General features: G+C 34.8%; 1 protein-coding gene across 2 annotated transcripts; it reads left to right on the top strand.

The window, feature by feature from the left end:
* Positions 1-216: 216 nt before the first annotated feature.
* LOC149075663 (uncharacterized) lies at positions 217-19,564 on the top strand. Of its 2 annotated transcripts, none has more exons than XM_089243148.1 (8): positions 217-439; positions 3,474-3,666; positions 7,916-8,113; positions 10,650-10,892; positions 11,011-11,155; positions 12,910-13,145; positions 15,153-15,294; positions 18,915-19,564. In XM_089243148.1, exons 2-8 carry the CDS (start codon positions 3,485-3,487, stop codon positions 19,233-19,235), a joined length of 1,467 nt encoding a protein of 488 aa, XP_089099274.1. In that variant the 5' UTR covers positions 217-439; positions 3,474-3,484; the 3' UTR covers positions 19,236-19,564. The 2 variants fall into 2 exon arrangements, with proteins under 2 accessions (XP_089099274.1, XP_089099273.1); XM_089243147.1 differs by lacking the exon at positions 217-439 and adding an exon at positions 2,844-3,310 and having other exon boundaries at positions 18,915-19,329.
* The last annotated feature ends 815 nt before the right edge of the window (positions 19,565-20,379 follow it).

Here is a 20,379-nt window from a genome sequence, read left to right as displayed (position 1 = left end):
CAGCTTTACTATATAGTAGAAACCCACCCAGGAGGAAAATATTGAATATCATGAATATGGGAAAAACACAATAACAATTATCAGTTATTCATACATTGTTTTTGATAACTTTGTTTCTTTTATTCAGATTTTTATGTTTTATTCGGTTTTCTTCATATACTGATAAAAATATATAATTTTTTTTTAAGGGTGGTTTCGATTGAGGTCAAAGCCGTTCAAGTTTAAGAAAAAAAATAGAAACCGCTGGTTCATTATGTACATGGGGGTTGATTTATGCAATTCATTGAAGAAAAGCAACAAAATTTTACACAAGGGTATCCAAATCGTGGTGTGATTCATGTTTTGTAGTTGAAATTTTATTCTTAGTTAAGTATGTTCAACCTATTAAATGCTAGATAATATCCAAACATCATTCAAAGAGCAACCAGTGTCAATTTTGGTAATATTTTCCAACAGTCTTTTATATCCTCTTATAAACCTTAACAAATCACCATAATTAACATAATGCTCCCCTTAAGCTTGTCCCCTTTTAATCATAATACACTGAAGAGCCAAAAAAAAAAACCCGCCATATCACGCCAACTGCACACGCCCCATACCATCACAGAGCCTCCACCAGTTTGAACAGTCCCCTGTTGACATGTAGGGTCCATGGATTCATGAAGTTGTCTCCATACCCATACACGCCCATCAGCTCGAAGCAGTTGGAACCGAGAGTCGTCAGACCAGGCAACGTGTTTCCAGTCCTCAACAGTCCAATGTCGGGCCCAGGCGAGGCGTAAAATTTGTGTCGTGCAGTCATCAAGGGCACATGAATGGACCTTCGGCTCCAAAAGCCCATATCGATGATGTTTTGTTGAATGGTTCGCACGCTGACACTTGATGGCCCAGCATTGAAATCTGCAGCAATTTGCGGAAGGGTTGTACATCTGTCACGTTTAATGATTCTCGTCAGTCATCGTTGGTCCCGTTCTTGCATGATCTTTTTCCGGCCGCAGCGATGTCGTAGATTTAATTTTTTACCGGATTCCCGATATTCACGGTACACTCGTGAAAATCCAAATTTCATCGCTATCTCGGAGATGCTATGTCCCATCTCTCGCGCGCCGACTATAACACCACGTTCAAACTCACTTAAATCTCGATAACCTGCCATTGTAGCAGCAGTAACCGATCTAACAACTATGCCAGACACTTGTTGTGTTATATAGGCGTTGCCGACCGCAGCGCCGTACTCTGATTGGTTCCATATCTCTCTATTTGCATACGCATGCCTGTACCAGTTTTTTTGGCTCTTTAGTTTATTTAACCCTGAACTGGCGTTGTGGGCATAGGCGGAGATAGGCTTGGAAGCCTGGGGGGGGGCACGATGATAATGTCAATTCATATATACTTTGGATCAGTCGACTCCACCTTTGACGCCCCCCCCCCCATATCTCTGCCCATGGTCGTGGGGTCATTTTGACCCCAGCAATTATTAAATAAACAAAAAATCTTCATAAAAAGCAATGGGTTTTTTACATGACTTTTTACATTAATTTGTCAATTATTTCACTAAATATTTTTTGAAATTTCTTTAATTACTTTCCCAAAATTTTTCTTTTATTAAGCCACACTCATTTGAAAAAAAATTAAGAGATGCATGACTTTTGAAAAAAAATTTAAATTATTCATTAAATTTTTTGAATGCAACTTTCATAATTAAAAAATGAACAGATATGATTGAAATGTACTTAGAAAATAAAAGAAATTTACAAATTCAAATAATATTTACTATATTTTCACACGCACCAAAATTAGCCTTATTCTAAGTCTGTAACATGGTACTTGCAAACTACACCATGGCAGATCTGATTACACAGATCTTATATACAATAATTACTAACAACACTATTCTTATGATCACCTCAGATCTCCAATGTCTCACCATTAATTTGAAACCATTAACGCAGATGGTGTGGTAGGGCCATTTTGACCCCACAGAAACTTTGATCAATTATATAGAGGGAAGAAAAAGTAGAAAAACATCATAAATGTGTCAAATACGTGTAAACAACTAGCTTAAAGGTACTGAAAATAAGATGGTCCAGATGCATTTTTTTCTCAAGGGGTGGCGAGATTAAGAATCCACGGGGTCAAAATGGCCTCAATACACCAGTTGAGGTTAAACAGGGGTGTACACACGATCAACCTTTAAAGGGGGGGGGGGTGTGCACAAAAATTTTCTTCTCAAGAAATTTTAAGTTACCACCCTTAAAAAAATTAGGTTAACAGAACTGTTGTGTGTGTGTGTGGATAATATTGTATATGAAAAAGGTATTTTCTTTGACATTGGATTCCAGAACGAATTATATTTCTTAGCCATGCTATCACCGTATAGTAAAGCCTTGATTAGCCATGCATCTATCAATCAAAACTCTTTATTTCTTTAATCCTGACAAAAGTCTTCTGAGAACAGTTTTAAGCTGTGGAAATGCGAAATTGCTTCTGAACAGAAAATCATTGAAGCCTTGGCTCTGGAATATGTTAGCATTGCATTATTGCCTATATTCCCTAGAAATCAGGGCTGGACAAATGTCCAAAAACTTTCGTGTCAGAATTGAAATAATACATACCTGGAATCAATATTTTATATGCTAGTGTTGGACTTTTGGTTGGTACATACGTGATCATAATTTTTACATGCCCTCGGCATGTTGCTGATTTGTCCAGCCCCAGGGAATGAATTACAATCCTTTTTTGAGAAATTTCACAATGAATTTTGATTGTATATTGATTAATTAAAAAAAATATCTGGACAAAATTTTGCCCTAAAGCTTGTTCTACTAATCCTTCTAACACAGCCCATCGCACGAAGCACTTGTCTCAGAAAATATGAGCCTCTACTTACCATGAAACATTACATCACAGATTCAGCTTATGAGCTCCATTAACTGAGATGGAGGCGTGGTAGCCCAGGTTGATAAGATACTCGTCCAAAGTACCAAAGGATGTTTATAGAGGTGCTGCGAGTTTGATACCTGGTTCGTCTTTGTCAGAAATTTTCCTGACAGGGGCATACAACAGAAACAGTGACATGACCACAGAAAAAGACTACTACCGCAGGTAGTTCCATATCGAGAAGTTAGTGCACCAACCTCTCGACGTGTATAAAAAAATAAGGCTGCCGTTTGGATTCGGCAATAAATTGTAGGTCCCGGTCTAATTAGCCCTCGTGTGCAGATAATGACCGTGGTGCAACAAAAATTATCAAATGATCTGAGATGCTCTGAAGCCATTCCCTTATTTCATCAAAATTCTATTGCACCAAGTAATTATGCCTACAATATTTATGTCCTTCATCTTATTGCTTTAATTAAAATAATAACATATATAATAATAACATATAAATAATAATTAATAACATTTGAATTATTTGAGAGGCTATATTATTGTTTGCTATATACTAATTTTCTACTTTTTAATATTTTCAGAGTCATTAGCAATGACCTCTCACCAGTGGAATAATTTAATCGACTGTTTCTTGAAAAATGTGTCAGCACTGCAAGACAAAAAAGACTTGGATGGAGGAAATGCAATGGAAATTTTCGCCATAACTACTGCTGCTCCTTTTTTATCAGTATTGCTCTATGGGGTTTTAGACTTGAGTGTTTCCTCAGTGAAAAAGTAATTTTTTTTACTTGAAGTCACAATCAGTGTGTTTCTTGCATGAAGGCACATGCCCAGGGCCCCAAAATCAGTTGCTTTTTATATTGTAGCCTAGGCTTGGCCACACATAGTCTCCTCCTCGTGAATACTTCTGCCTCAAAGAACACTATATACAGTTAGACTCACTTAAAACAAAGTCTGAAAAAAACACCAAAACCAGTTGTTATATGCAGCCTTCTTTATATCCATACCGGCTTGGAAGATAATGCGTTTAAGCAAAATAAAACATATTATGTGCATTATACATATTTTTCAGTAATCTGTGCATTCTTAAAATGAATAGATTAAAATGATACATTTTTAAATAAAGATTAAAACTTTAATTAGAATCTCATGTAATTTATCATAAACAAAAATTTGTGTCAGTCATTGCTTTTCTTTTCTTGATATTTTTCTGGATTTTGAATGTTTTGCATTTAAATAATTTCTGTCACATAAGCATGCAAAATGTAATGCCTTTTCTTCTAGAGAGAGCATGGATGCAAGACAATTTTTTTTGTTTTATTTATTTTTTGAAAGAATAATGAACTTCGAGTGAGTCTGATTTCACACTTTTTTTTTTCCTTTCAACCAACTGTATAGCTACAATTTTTGAAGCAATGAGTAGCATTTTCCATTTGAAAATTCTTAAAATAAATTCGCACATGATGAAACCACCATAACAAACTTCTAAATCTGGCTTGAGAATGGCAAATGTGCACTAAAGGTGGTTTGGAGGTTAGATTCTTGGGAATAAAAAACTTCAATCCTTTCTTTCTAATGTGCTTTTCTGCAAACAAAATAAGATTTAACAGAAAAGTAGGGGGAAAAAGAAAAGCAAAATAGGATTTTATAGTACCCAAAACAGCCTTACTAGAATATCTTCTGAGGAAAGAAAGGAGGCATTATCAGTTGCAGAAAGATAAATATACATATAAGAAGACGTTAATGAGATTACAAAGAAATTTGTGACAATCCCATGTTTGAAAGGTTATCAAAAACTCGTTATGGGCGTACTTTGCTGAAATCTGTTTGTTATAAGGATTTAACATCAAAGGGCTTTAATGATACTTTTTAATGATTTTTTATGTTTCGTTATTTTTATGCAATAGAGCATTTTTAGTAATTTTAAGACATGTTTTCATAAACCGAAGAGCCAAAAAAACTGGTACAGGCATGCATATGCAAATAAAGAGATATGGAACCAATCAGAGTACGGCGCTGCGGTCGGCAACGCCTATAGAACACAACAAGTGTCTGGCATAGTTGTTAGATCGGTTACTGCTGCTACAATGGCAGGTTATCGAGATTTAACTGAGTTTGAACGTGGTGTTATAGTCGGCGCACGAGAGATGGGACATAGCATCTCCGAGGTAGCGATGAAATTTGGATTTTCATGTACGACCATTTCACGAGTGTACCGTGAATATTGGGAATCCGGTAAAAAATTAAATCTACGACATCGCTGCGGCCGGAAAAAGATCATGCAAGAACGGGACCAACGATGACTGACGAGAATCATTAAACGTGACAGATGTACAACCCTTCCGCAAATTGCTGCAGATTTCAATGCTGGGCCATCAACAAGTGTCAGCGTGCGAACCATTCAACAAAACATCATCAATATGGGCTTTTGGAGCCGAAGGCCCACTCATGTGCCCTTGATGACTGCATGACACAAAGCTTTACGCCTCGCCTGGGCCTGACAACACTGACATTGGACTGGAAACACGTTGCCTGGTCTGACGAGTCTCGGTTCTAATTGCTTCGAGCTGACGGACGTGTACGGGTATGGAGACAACCTCATGAATCCATGGACCCTACATGTCAACAGGGGACTGTTCAAGTTGGTGGAGGCTCTGTGATGGTATGGGGCATGTGCAGTTGGTGTGATATGGGACCCCTGATACGTCTAGATACGACTCTGACAGGTGACAGGTACGTAAGCATCCTGTCTGATCACCTGCACCCATTCATGTCCATTGTGCATTCCGACGGACTTGGACAATTTCAGCAGGACAATGCGACACACCCCACATGTCCAGAATTGCTACAAAGTGGCTCCAGGAACACTCTTCTGACTTTAGACACTTCCGCTGGCCACCTAAATCCCCAGACATGAACATTATTGAACATATCTGGGATGCCTTGCAACATGCTGTTCAGAAGAGATTTCCACCCCCTCTTACTCCTACGGATTTGTGGACAGCCCTGCAGGATTCATGGTGTCAATTACCTCCAGCACTACTTCAGACATTAGTCGAGTCCATGCCACGTCGTGTTGCGGCACTTCTGCTGGCTCGCTGGGGCCCTACACGATATTAGGCAGGTATACCAGTTTTTTTGGCTCCTCAGTGTATTTTTTAGCATTATTTTGCACATTTCAGCAAAACAATGAGAAGGACTTTATTTTCTCAACCTCACTCTTCTCTAACTTCATTTCCCACATTGGCAATTTTATTTGTGTGATAACTTCGGCATCGTTTTGGACAATCATTGGCAATTTCCCATAATTTAACACATAATTTTCTAAAGGAAATTATATGTTAAGTACATTTCCTATAAAATTTATAAATTTTATAAAGTCATATTTTTTAGGTTTTTATGGCATATTTTGAAATTTTTTTAGGGCATAAATGCATTTTTTATGGAGCATATTCTGTTGGTTTTTAGGTCATAAAATCCTAGCCCTAGTTGTGAGGAATCAAAATAGCCTAGATAAGCAATTTGAAATTCATGGGTCACAGAAAAAACTTTGTTATATGTAGAAATTGTAATATCTGTGTTTGTTATAAGCGAGTCCGACTGTATAAGGGTTACCCAAAAATTCACATTTGCCCAGGGGCCCTAATTTATGAGAAACATTCCCTGGTCATAATTTAAAAATGTACATTCTGATTGATTTGTAGTATGTAAGTGCTATATAATCACCAGCATGTATATATGTTTTGCTTTGTTATCTTAATGTTCATCATAGGTAAATAGACCCAATTTCAATATGATAGATCCGGGGAAATATCTAGCTTATTGTTTCTTAACCTATAAGAAGATGGTACATGTGGTTTGCAGACAGATTTGAAAATTTGATTTTAATCATGTGAAATTTAAATTATTTAATTGTATGACACAAATATCATTGCTGTCCACATTGGTTCGAGTAAAATATTAAACCAGGGTTTCTCGGATGGATTTTATGGGATTTGTCAGCTTGATTCAAAAAACAATTTAATCATTGAGAAATAGGGGTTTTCTGGATGTTATACCAAAAAAAATGAATCTTTGAAAAGAAAAGTGATTTGTCTCTTCCGAGAATCGAACCTGGATCCCCTTGCATACTGGGCAAGTGCGCTAACCAATACACCAGAGCCACACTTTTAATTTCCTTACAATATGTATTATTAGCATGAAATGTGGAGTGGGAACATTTCAGTCTCTCTTAAAATCTGGTTCAATTCCCAAAATAGGCAAATCCCTTTTCTTTCCAAAGATTTGTTTTGGCATAACAACCAAAAAAATCTTATTTGTTAGTTTATTTCGGGTCAAAAACAACATCTAATAATTAATTCATTGTTTTTACATTGGCCATCGAGCTCTTTTTGACATTTTACTGGTTCTTGGGTTCACAAAGGTTGAGAAATGCTTTGATCTAGTCGACTCTTAATACATTTTTCTTTTTCATAAATATAACCATATAATGTATAAATTTAGACATATATTACACAAATACCAATATATAATAATCAAAATACATGCACACAGTTCAAACCACTTTGTAGCCTATCCTCTAGGAACTGAAACGTCCTTCCAGCAGTCCTAAAGGAATTCTTTTTTTTTTTTTTGCAACAGCGTTATTATTATTTCACTAATTCTTGCCAAATATTACCTTATTGTTGTTAAATATTGCCAATTTTCACAAATCATAACCTATTTTTTTACCAGTAGTTACATCATACACATAGTGCTACCTATTTGCAGCACATAGTGCTACAATTATGTTCTCCTAGAACAACTCAAAAATCGGCTGAGACACAGGAACATTTGATCACACTAATCATAGACATCTTATATTCCCTTAATATTTTCTGTCTTCTCTAAGAAGTTTTGGTCAGTTCATTGAAGATTTTTTAGTGAAAATTTCGCTTATTCAATATTGTCAATGAATATGGTATTCTTGATCAACTAATTGATGTTGGCTTAATTAGCATTAATGTTTGTGTTTTTCTTTCAGAAACATTTTGCATGCCTATGTGTTGAACACATTTTTCCTGCTTATATTAACTACATGGAGCGAATATATTGGTTGGATATCTTCTGGTATCGTGACTAGTTTTGCCATAATGTTCATTGCCCTTATTTTTGCCGTGGGTTGGAATGATTTGGAACGAAGTGCAAAACTCTCCTGGTCAAAAAGTGCCTTAGAAATCTGGTACAAAAATTTAAATTTTAACAAACTCTTTTAGTAAATTGCTTCTACTGGTTTTCAAATAGGGTATAGTCTTCCAATCATGAGATGAGACTTGGCTATGTCACGTCATGTCAGACAATTCCATTCTTTTCTAGAAGTCGCTAGTCAGTAATTTTCTATGTACAATCACTTTTCCTTTGAGGAAAAAATAAGAATAATCTAACACGACGTGTAGTCAAGTCCCATCTCACCATGCTTGGAGGTCTATATTAGAATATAAGCCTCCTCATATTGAAAAATAGGTATAGCAAAATATTAGTTTGTTAAATACATTAAAAATACGTTATATTTGAGCCCATCTATAACGAAGTCACATAGGAACATGGAAAATATTCTCAATATGATATATTCATTATAAGTAATAGATGATGAATACTCGAGTTCAATTAGAGGAACTGACGTGTAGCAGTGTTGCTCAAGTTTGATCTGCCTACTAGAGATAGACTGCTAAAGATGATGAAAAGGTTCTTCAAATACACTTGAAAATTTAATTAGAATTAAAATGAAAATTATTCATGTAAATCACAAATTGAAATATTAATGATATTCATATTGGTTTGAGTGAAATTTTAAATCAATATGTAATGTAAATCGGTGATTCTCAAAGTGTGCATCGGGGCTCTTAAGAGCATCACCAACACTTATCAGAGGTGAGCTGTTTATATTGATGTGTAAATGTTTAGTGCTTTAAAGTGGTTTTATACTATTTCTGGGGTAAACAATTTCTGAGACCAGAGAGCCGTGGGTGGCAAAAGTTTATCACTGCTGCAAATGATCCATTGAACTGTTATAAACATTCTAAAGGTGCTGAGGTTCACATAGATTGAGAAATGTTGACAAAATTGCTGTTATATTGATCCCTCTATTCGATCAGTTTTGAAAATGAGCCAAACCAGCATTATCTGCAGCCAGAGATCACCATCCCATAGCCTTTCTTCCACAGTAATAGTACAGTAGTACTTTGCATTTGGACTTTGAAGAAAATAGAATTTCTGATTTTATAAAATTAAATCCTACGAAACAAAATCCATTTGTGACAGAAACTTTATTATGTTCAGTGTTCATAAGTATGGCAATCTTATAAGATATCAATATCATTATAAGCGATATTTTTAACATTATTTTGATATTGCGGGTTCTCTGAGACAGAAAAAAATACATTATAACCAATACTTCATAATATCCAATTTTGTTATAAGCAGTGTCAACTATATTGCATACATATTTCATGTAGAATCTGTTTCTACTTCTGTGAATCAGCACCATTTACGTGTTATACTGTTACTGCTACATATTTAATCTTTTCTATTATTCTTTCAAACCGAGAACAACTCTGGTCTATCACCATCTATGGGCGATTTACTACCTAGTGAGCTGTGCCGTATGTGTAACTGTGTGTGTGTTGTACCTAACAGTCTGAGTGCGTACATAGTGTTGTGTTTGATTTTTCAGTGCCACCATCTATATTTCAGAAGTGAAGTGAGTGATGTGTTATGATTGAATTGCATTTGTACTGTTTGTAGGTCTCTTGCTTTCTGTGGTGAGACTTTTTAAAGGGAGATCGGCTCGCATTCACGCCTTGAAGTTGGGAACCACAGAAAACCAACTTCAGCCGACCACCACTGTGGTGACGGTGGGGTTCTAACCCGGGACCTTGCTACGTGAGTCCGTCACTATGACCACTCAACCACCACAGTGGCTGGACAATTTACTACCAAATGAGTTTTGCCAGAAGTGTGTACATGTGTGCCTAACAGTTTTAGTGTGTATCCAGTGTTGTTTATGAATTTTTAGTGCGGCCATCTTTTTTTTCAAACTATGAGTGGATGAGTGGCGTGTAATGATTGACTATTTGCAACATTGTAGGCCTGCTGCTCTCTGTGGTGAGACTTTTTAATGGGGAGATTGGCTCGCATTCGCTCCTCAAAGTTGGGAACCTATGTGCTTAATCTAAATGAAAAGAAAAATTTTTAGAGAATTAGTAAAACAAGATGTGAGACACAAAATATCAATTGATCGGAAGCAAATAATTTTTTGTGTGAGGAAATGGTGTTTAAAATAATCTATTAAATCAGAAATTATAACAAATGAGAATTAATTTATTTGGTTTTGGAAACACTGAAATGGACAGAGTGCTTCATTTCTAATCCTGGAGGAAACTTCAGTTTTGGAAACATGAATGATCTTTGTTAAGGTACTGAAAATTCTACTTTTGTTGGTGATGTTACTGATTTTGTGTTTCAGGATACTTCTAATAATTTCATGCATAATAAACATGTTCCTGGAGGTCTAGATGTGATTCTTTAGTTATACAAATATTGAAACACAGGGGATATTATAACTCAGAATAATAATCTTGATAACTGACTTTTTTTTTTCAATTTTTTTCTTTCATTTTAGTGTTATCCATGTTAATTAAATTGTCTGTTGCAGCGTTTGTTCTTTCAATATGTATTTGTATGCACAATGTTATATCTTTCCCTTTTCTTTATTCCAGGAAAGCTTTCTCTCACTCAGAGGTGCCAAACCATTCAAGTAGTCTGCCCTATTTAACAGCTTACCGTTCTCATATCTTGTTGGGAACAACCATTAGTATTCTTGCCGTGGACTTTTCTGTCTATCCTAGCCGATTTTCAAAAACAGAGACATATGGATGGTCAGTGATGGACATAGGTGTTGGACAGTTTGTAATGATCCATGGAATGTGTGCTCCTGAAGCCAAAGGAAAATACAGTGGTAGGTAAGGTGCATGTCTGTTTCCATGAGTTAATGTGTGTGTGGGTGTTGTAATTAACTTTTATGATATCCTATTCAAAACTTGAACTTGTGATGTCAACATTTTTTTCCTATTCATCCAGTTTCAAGAAATCTGTGACTTCTTCTTTGCCTTTGCTCTTGCTGGGATTCGTGAGACTAGCAACTGTAACTTCTGTTGATTATCATCTGAGCATATCTGAGTATGGCAAGCACTGGAATTTCTTTTTCACTTTGGGACTAACAAAGGTAAGTGTGGTTTGTTTTGTCCATGTTAGATTTGATTGAAATTAAGATCAGGCATTCTACTTATAAAATAATAATCAACTGGACCGCTTTCTTCCAAAAGTTAAGAACCACTGGCCTAGATGGCAGATAGCTCTATATACAGTCAAACCTTGTTAGCGGGTCACCCAGATAATGTGTCATTTCACTTACTGGGTCACATTTTTTAAATCCCAATTGCACTCAGTGCCGTTCTTATGCTATTAGACTTCTGATAGTGTCTCTCCATACTCAGCTTAAGGGGTCACTTTTGTGAAAATAAGCCTTCACAAGAATTTTCATAGAAATTGGAAACTTTTCATACAATATATGTATATATATATATATAATTTGGTAATTATATATATATTAATATAATTTGGTAATTAATAATCAAATGACAGGAAAATTACCAATAATTGAGCATTAAGCTTATCATTCATATATATATATATATGAATGATAAGCTGAATGATAAGCTTAATGCTCAATTATTGGTAATTTTCCTGCCATTTGATAGAGCATAGGCCCCCACATAAGGTCATGGTGGGTATTAACCCATTTGCATCATTTGAAAAAGTGGAAAATTGGCCCATATCATCAAATTTTTTTATTGTATAAAGTTATAAATATTTCAAAATGAAAATAAAAAAGTAAAAAACAAAGTGGCATTCACAAAGAATTTATAATGTTAACTTAGTTCAATGTAGATATATTCATTGAAAATAATTTGAAAAATTAAATTTAGTAGTTTTATACAGAATGATAGTACTCTAGTGTTTTGTTCTTATGCATAAAAAACTAACACACATATATGCGCTTACGATGCAAATGGGTTAAGGAACCCGGGAGCTGGTTCCAAGATAGAAATGTGACAGAGACTCCCAATTTGTTCATTTATCTACCTTACTAGGCTAACTCTTTAGAATATTGCAGGCTGCTTTGAAGCTAAATATCAATTTCCCCCCCCCCCATTAATAGGAGGCCCTACCTGGGATCTCAAGGCCATATGCAGGTGAGCGCATGCATTAAGATGGCCCAGCAGGTATTTCCAATCCAACCCCAAAGCATGATTTCCATTTTTTATTTTGACGTAAAATCTTTGAAAAATGAATGCAAATTAGTTTATTAACTCTTTTTGTGTTTTTAAAGTAAAGGCGAATAGTTGTTACAATTGTAGTTTTAATTTATAATTACTAATAGAATAAGTGTTATTTTTATCCCTTTCAAAATATTTTGATGGCCTTGAACATTCTTTATAATCAGTACTGGAGTAGTAACACATAAACTATGAAAAAAAATTCTATTGCAGTCAAAATCACACTATCTTAGGCTTCTGCAAAATTCCATGATCTTAGGATGGAAGAGGAAAATTAAGACAAGTATTATATATTAATGTAATTAACTTGAATTAATAAATTTCCAAGACTAAACTCATTTGAATAATGAAAAGTTGGTATCATGAGCATGAATGCATTAAGGAGGGAGATAGGAAATGGAGAGACCATGGCAAACTCAGTTTATCGGGTTACTTCACTTATGGGGTAATATTTCTGCTTTCCCAAGAGAATGACCCCTTAATGTGGTTTGACTGTATAGTATTTAATGCATTGCATTTACGTTTAATGCATGCCCATTAAAAATTATTATCCAGTAACTTTTTGTACAGAAAGTGCATCACATATTTATATATTTTTTACTTGTTTTTAGATTTTCTTTTTTTAAATGGAATTTTCCAGATACTGTGCTGCAGTTTGCAAAATATCATTCCTTCTGCCACTAATATATTTTTCATGTTAACTTTTGGTTTACTGCACCAATGGCTCTTGTCTGGTTATGGACTCACCGATTTCATCTTGAGTGATGATAGAAATAACATTCTAGAAGCAAACAAAGAAGGAATTCATTCTCTACCAGGATTTATGTTCATTTATTTCATTGGGGTAGAACTTGGAAAGTATCTTTACAAGCCAAGGTGATTTCAAAATTTTTTTCTCACTCGTTTTCATTCGTCTTAATTTCACTTATACCACTGTATTTTCCTATGAATGAATTATATGTTAAAAACATTTGAATTTCTTAGTGCAGGTTATGCAGGGTAATTACTTATACATTTTACTGTCAAACCATTGATCCTAAAGGCATACTTCTAATTAGAAAAATTATCCAAATAATGTGTAGAACTATCATACATCATTCATGTTGCAAGAGGTTTTATTGTTATTAAAATTAACTTTTTAATATGTACACCCTGTGCTCAAAAACCCAATTAGAAAGTTGTTGCCCTGTCTTTTCCGAGTCCAACAAAAAACTTCCATGTTTCTAAGTGCAATATTTAATTTCAAAAATCGAAGGTAAGTTGGGAAAGAACAGCAGAAACTTCTTTCCTTTATTTATGCTGTTCTTTCTCAACTTTTCTCCGATTTTCAAATTCTAATACCTCAGTTAATATTGCGCTTAAAAACATTAAATTTCTTTTGTTGACATCAGAAGAGACAGGGCAACAACTTTCTAACTGGGTTTTGGAGCACAGGGTGTCCGTATTAAAAGTTTTTATTTTAATTTTAGTAACTATACAAGAAACCGCGTGCAACGTGAATGATGTACGATAGCTCTACACATTATTCAGATAATTTTTGTAATTGAAAGTATCCCTTTAGGATCAATGGTTCACCAGTAAGATGTGGCACAAGGGGGAATTAAGAAATCACTGTGATTACTACTGCACATTTTCTGCAGCTTTTTTTTTGAAAGTTTGGAGTGGAAATAAGCCCACTAAAGGCTTTAAAAATTAATTTGTAAACACAAACCAAAGATGTATGGATGACATATGGATGTAGAAACTTGTAGAATAGGTCCGAACACCCACAGAAGTGATTCAGAAATCAAAATTTCCTACATGGAAACTCCGAGTGCCCATAGGTTCAAAATACTTCTGATACCCCCTTATATAGATGAGAGTAGAAAAATGAACTTTTTTTTCTTACAAAAAACAAGACTAACAACACCTTCTATTTCTTAAAATTTCATTATTTGTGAAGTAAATTGGCATACGCAGATTATTCAGTGGACTAAGCAAAGAATTTTTTCTCAAAGTATTGAAATTCACATTATCTGTAGTGCAGGAAAATGCTGTAAATTTTTTAAAAGTTTGGTTTGTATACTTGCATTATTTGTATGTAATGACTGTGTATGCTGATGGAAATTATAGAGTAAAATATGACTTATTGTGTGTATAATTATATGCAATTAGGATAATTATATTCATAACAATAACTAATTGCCTTTTGATGTAGGCTCAAAAACCAGACTAATTAGTAGCCTGAGAAAAAAATAAACACCCCAACTTTGTTCTTTTACATAAATTTCAGTCTTGTTTCAGGAATCCTGAGATAACTGCCATTAAATATAGTTTAGTCTATAAATTCACAACTTAAAGGAACTTTTTTTCATCTTGCAAGTTGAGACCCCTGTTTATGCTGCGTGATTCACATCCTTATGTTTTGTCGGTCTGATACCACCATAACTACTTAACTGTACATACATCTCATACACATTACTCTGCTGAATCTCTAATGAGTTGGTACATGCTTTAATGCATGTTCTGAGCATATGCATGGCCCTAATGTATATTTATGTTGTCTGATAATACCACAAAATGTCGTGCGCTGGTCTAGTTCATTACAAATTCTAAAGATTTTCATCACTGAGACAAGATTATCAAAACTTCTCAATCCTATGTCACAATCTATGTTAGACAAATCCTTTGTTAATGTTTCAAAAGTTGAGTGCAATAACAGTAGAAAGAGAGCGAAGAACCTAAATAATTTAGTAAAAAGAATTCGCAAGTCAGTTAAAATTAGGTACTCATCAATATGAGCGAAACATTATCTTGCATTGTTATGAATATATGAAGCATTCAATTTGTGGTCCCTCACATAGCTAAAATATTTGTATTGAAATGCATTCTTGAATGTTTTAGGTGCAAAACGAAGAACTATGTGACCCTTCTTCTTGAGATTTCTATATTAGGAATATGCTCGTGGATGGGTATGATGCTGTTGCATAGTAATGTGCAGCCCGTATCGAGAAGAATGTGTAACATGGCATATTGTTTATGGATGGTATGATATTATATTCATTAATTTCGTATTCATTTCATCAGAGAAGACTGAACTGTATTTTTTTTTTTTAATTTCGATTTGAAAAAGAATTGTGTTAGGAATTGTTAAAATTGCATTTTACTATCTCTCGATTTGCCACCCTTGTATATAAGTATTGTTTCATTTAAACAATCATATGACTTGAATATGACAACACAACTGTCAGTGATTAATGCCTAAAAGTTCTGCTTTAAAACTTAATCATCAGATAGAACTTCTGATTGTCTTTTTCGCCATACATTTTTCAGATCAAAAACTGTCTAATTACGTAAATATTGTATCAAAAATTTATTAGAAAGTTTATTCAGGACCCTATGAGAATAATGCTTTGTTAAAAGAAAACTGCAGTGGCAAACCCCAACCTATAAAATGCCTTCTTGTATGAGCAGTCATAAGTTAAGAGTGAAAAATACTCACTGAAAATACTCTTTAACTTTTCAGCAAGCATTTGACTCACAAGTATAAAATGTAGGAAACCATGCTAATTTATTTTTGCATTAGTCTCAACATTGTGAAGATACGGAATGAAATACAGTCAACGCTGACTAGACCTTCTTTCTACTTGAAACAGACAGATGTTATATCGGAAGGTTGCTATATCAAAAAGTTGAAAAGTAATTAGTTTTTTGGGAGAATTTCATGCTTGGAAAGAAGTAAAAATAATATTTATTTTTCATAACGTAAACAGTTGCAATGAAAATGTATAACAGTGTTTCCCAAAGTGGGCAATATCGCCCCCGGTGAGTGATGAAATGGTCCAGGGGGCGATAGAAGCTAGATTTAGCATAGGATCCTATGGGTTCAGTTAAGTTGGGGGGGGGGGCGATGAAAAAAAAAATTTCTGAAAAAGAGGAGATGGAATAAAAAGTTTGGGAAACTATGATGTATATAAGGAGAAAATAATAAAATTTAAATAATTAATTTGAATGTACACACTTATGTACATGCAATTTAATGTCTAAGGGAATCATGTTGATAATCGTGTTGAATAAATGTAAACAAGAAAGTGTAATTTTCAGTAGAAAACTCTAATTCACTTGTCTGTATATTTTCCTGCTATCTGGAGAAAAGTGATTCATAATGAACGCTTATTGGGCACACAATGTGTTCTTATGTCATAGTGAGCACCTTTCATAAGATAAGCTTTCGCCTCAATCCTTATTCTGATCATTGATCAAATGACCTTATTCTGTGAAAACTCTGACCTTGAGGAATAAAAGGATCAGTCATGTAGCAGTCACACACACAGGTATTTATCATACAAAATCCCTTTGTGTCTCTCGCTAAACAAATTATACCAAAAACCTAATTCTCTTTCAGAGTTTTCTCTGAATCGTATAATGTTTGTTACTTTCGTTTGTATGATTCATGGCATACTCTGTGGTACACAAGTTGTTTCTATGAATTCAAATTTGAAAAAAAAATTTTTAAACAAAACTACAATATTAGAGATCATGTTTGTTGCGACAGCATCCACCACAGGATGCCGTTGTCAGCGTAATGGGAAAAGAGCATGCTGTGCGATGGAGGAACTGAACTTACATTTTGCTGCTCAAATGAGACAGTCACATCGTATTGCTCATATTGATACAATACGTTCTTGTAGATTCTGTTGTTTTAGTTGTATAATAAATGTTTAATTATCTTTGAATTGTGGAGGAAGTGTTGCCTCTAACCACAGCATTCCTTCTACAACAATTGGTTACCCGGACGCCTCGATCCAGACTTCAGTTGTCTCTCCAAGTTTTTCCTGTGCCATCAAAGAAATTCGCTCATCTGAACATTGACATTGTGGGCAGACTCCCGAATTTCCAAGGTTACAAATATATTCTAACCATTATCTGCTGATTCTCAAGATGGATCGAAAAGCAATTCCAATTCTAGATATGTCTGCAGAGACTTGTGCCCGAGCGTTATACGCCAACTGATTTTCACGATATGGGATCCCCAGAAGCATTATGACGGACCAGGATTCGCAATTTAAATCACATCTATTCCATAAATTCAACACTTTGTTCGAAGTAAACCATATCCATACAACTGCTTACAACCCCAAAGCAAACAGCTCATTAAACGCTAACATCGACAGCTCAAACGCACTGAAGGCTAGTTTAACATGTGATTGGGTCAACAGCCTTCCTTCTGCACTTCTCGGCCTCCGAACATGCTTTCGACCAGACCTCAACTTCCACTACTGAAATGGTTTTCAGTCAAACACTGAGATTGTCTGGAGAGATTTTCATTGAACAACATGTCCCGGAGCCAGTAACCTCCTACCTCGATGAATTTAAATGCACATGGATACACTCAAGCCGATCCAGACTTCAAGGTATGGCATCACACGCAATGTCTACATCCCACAAGCCCTGTTGACTTGCACGCACATTTTCATTCGCACCGACGCCCTCTACACCTGACCTATGAAAGTACCTTCGAAGTGCTGTAGCAACCAAAAAATTTCTTTTGCGTACATATCAGGAACAGGGAGTCTGTCATCTTGTTTGATCGACTGAAACCAGCATATCTCCTCAACGACCAGCACCCTGACATCGAAGTTCTATCAACACCAGAGCAGCAGATGACGATGACTATTCCAGCCACCCGACATGTGACGTTTGCACCCACCACTACTCCGACTCAATGTATCCGTTTCAGCAGAATAGTTTGGGCTCTAGATAGACTGAATTACTTAATGATGTGACTCTGTCACTTAGGAAAGGGGTACTGTAGTGACAGTGTTCACCACGGGATGGCGCTGTCAGCATAATGGGAAAAGAGCATGCCTGCGCGATGGAGGAACTGAATGGTCCACTCATATCAATATAATATGTTCTTTTAGATTCTGTTGCGTTAGTTGCATAATAAATGTTTAATTATGTTTGAATTGGAAGGAAGTGTTGCCTCTATATAACTGCCTCATTCCTTTTACAAGTTTATACATACTTTTTTTTCATTTCTTTAAAAAAAAAGTGGGTGGGGTAGACATTGCAATGGATAGAACAGTCTTTTTATCGATTGAAAAATAACATGGGATGAATAGGGAACAATTTTGGACTTGTCACACCGGTTGTTATAATGGAACAGTCGCAATAGTAAATAGTCATTATATCAAGTGTTGACTGTAGTGGGATTTCCATCATCTTACATTGGATGTTTGATTCAAAATTTTTATCATGAAATGTAACTTTTAGGAAAGAGTCAATTTGATAAAAATATTGTATTAGACTAACTTAGCCCATTAAAGACGACGTTGATTCTTAGAAAGAAAGAAAACACTGAGTGCAACCATTCCCACCATTTATTGGCGAAGAAAAAATTTTGAATGGCAAATTTTCTTACCAAATAGCATCAATGGGTTAAGGTAAATACCATACAAAAAATATGTTCAAATCATTAAAATTACCTTAAAAAAAAAGCAAAACAAAGCTAATATCATGTGAATTATGAAGCAGTCAGAGAATTTAAAAGTTTACTAGTCTATACAAGAATGCTGAAAACACCACAATCTTCTCTTCTACATCATAATAGACTTCACCATATTTTTTGATCATTTTGATTTATTCAGTTTTTTTTCTTTGCAGGTTTGTCTTGCGTGTTTTGAAATTGTTGTCCAACTTGTAGTTTACATGTGCCTTATGATATATCAGAAGTACAAGAATTTAATGAATGGAATTCAAAGCCACAAAGTCACGTGTCCACAAATCTACTTGTGGGAAGCACTGAACTTCAATGGATTGTTATATTTTTTGATTGGTAACGTTTTCACTGGAATCGTTAATATGTCGATTAAGACTTCAGAATCATCCGAAGCAATCGCAATGATCATACTTTTTATGTACACTTCCATTCTATGTACAATTTCCGTCCTGCTAAAGCAATGGCAGTTCTGTATAAAATTATAACAAATTCATAGTTACATAAGTGCCAATGCTTCTGATTTTTTGTATCATTCTAGAAAAATTTGTAAAAATCCTCTAATGATGCTTCACATGAGTGAAAAATCCCAAAAGAAAATCTCACAGTCTTTGCAATCCTGGCTGATGAATTCGCTGATCACATTTCCTTGAGGAATTGGAATTCTAAATATGGGAAATCACCAATTAGTTTTTTTTTTTAATTATATCAAAAATGAGCAAATTGGGCCAGTTATTTCTAAAGTTGCCAAAAAAAATTGCTAATGTCAGAAATGAAGTGCTACTGCAAATCACAGTGAATTAAAATGGATTCTTTGAAAAAAAAAATATATATATATATATAATGTATATATATGCATGATTTTGTAATTAAAAATGTGAAACTTCACTTATTTTGCATTACTAGATAAGCTAAATAAGTGAAGTGAATGTTGTTCTGTCAAATACAACATATTAATTTAGATAAGTTCAATTTTATTTTAAATACAGCTCATATATAACCACTGGGGTATATATGAGCTCAAAAAAATAATAACTAGAGAAAAAAAATGTTTCTGTAGAAATGCTGCAGTTTTTTTGTACATTGCAAGGTTTGTATAAGGTCATATATCATTTTCATTCAAGAAATTAGAGAAAAGAAAGAAAACTGCTATATGTAACTAGAATTTAAAACTAAATTTCGTATAGTAGGCTTACCATCTTTTTTTTAGAATTTTATAATGTGCCAAAGCTCTTATAAAATTCTCTGAAGTTTTTTTTATTAACTCTGACTCAGACAGTTAGTTCGTAAATGGCAAATACATTCAATAAAATGACATTGTTCAGGACCATAGAACAATTTTTCTTTTTTTTTAAATCATTAAAATCCCTCAAAATAAGAATGTCTGGGGGGAAATGAAATAGGTTGCAGCTTTGCATAAACCACCACAAGAGATAAAACTTCACCTAACTTTTAAGCGGTTGTTAAAATTTTCTGATCCGCATTATAACTACCACACTTGAAATTGTGCAGGCTTCACAAATTGCGACCTATTTTCAAGAATCCCCCCCCCCCCTATTGTGAGCTGATAACTGTTCCCTCCCTTCCCCTCTAACAAGAAAATTTACTCCCCTCCCCCCATCGCTTTTATTT

This window comes from Pholcus phalangioides, unplaced genomic scaffold, assembly GCF_987345545.1.
Source record: "Pholcus phalangioides strain wild (caught in Gottingen) unplaced genomic scaffold, Ppha-v1.0 ptg000015l_1, whole genome shotgun sequence".
Classification (NCBI taxonomy): Eukaryota; Metazoa; Arthropoda; class Arachnida; order Araneae; family Pholcidae; genus Pholcus; species Pholcus phalangioides.
The sequence above is the reverse complement of the archived record's forward strand: the minus strand, read 5'-3'. Positions and strand labels throughout refer to the sequence as shown.

Bases quoted from the DNA above. Each gene is read 5' to 3' on its own strand.
- LOC149075663 (XM_089243147.1), top strand. From the start codon at position 3,226: ATGACCGTGGTGCAACAAAAATTATCAAATGATCTGAGATGCTCTGAA. The intron at 3,667-7,915 runs GTAATTTTTTTT...TTTTTCTTTCAG, and splicing joins AGTGTTTCCTCAGTGAAAAA to AAACATTTTGCATGCCTATG. The intron at 8,114-10,649 runs GTACAAAAATTT...TCTTTATTCCAG, and splicing joins AAAAGTGCCTTAGAAATCTG to GAAAGCTTTCTCTCACTCAG.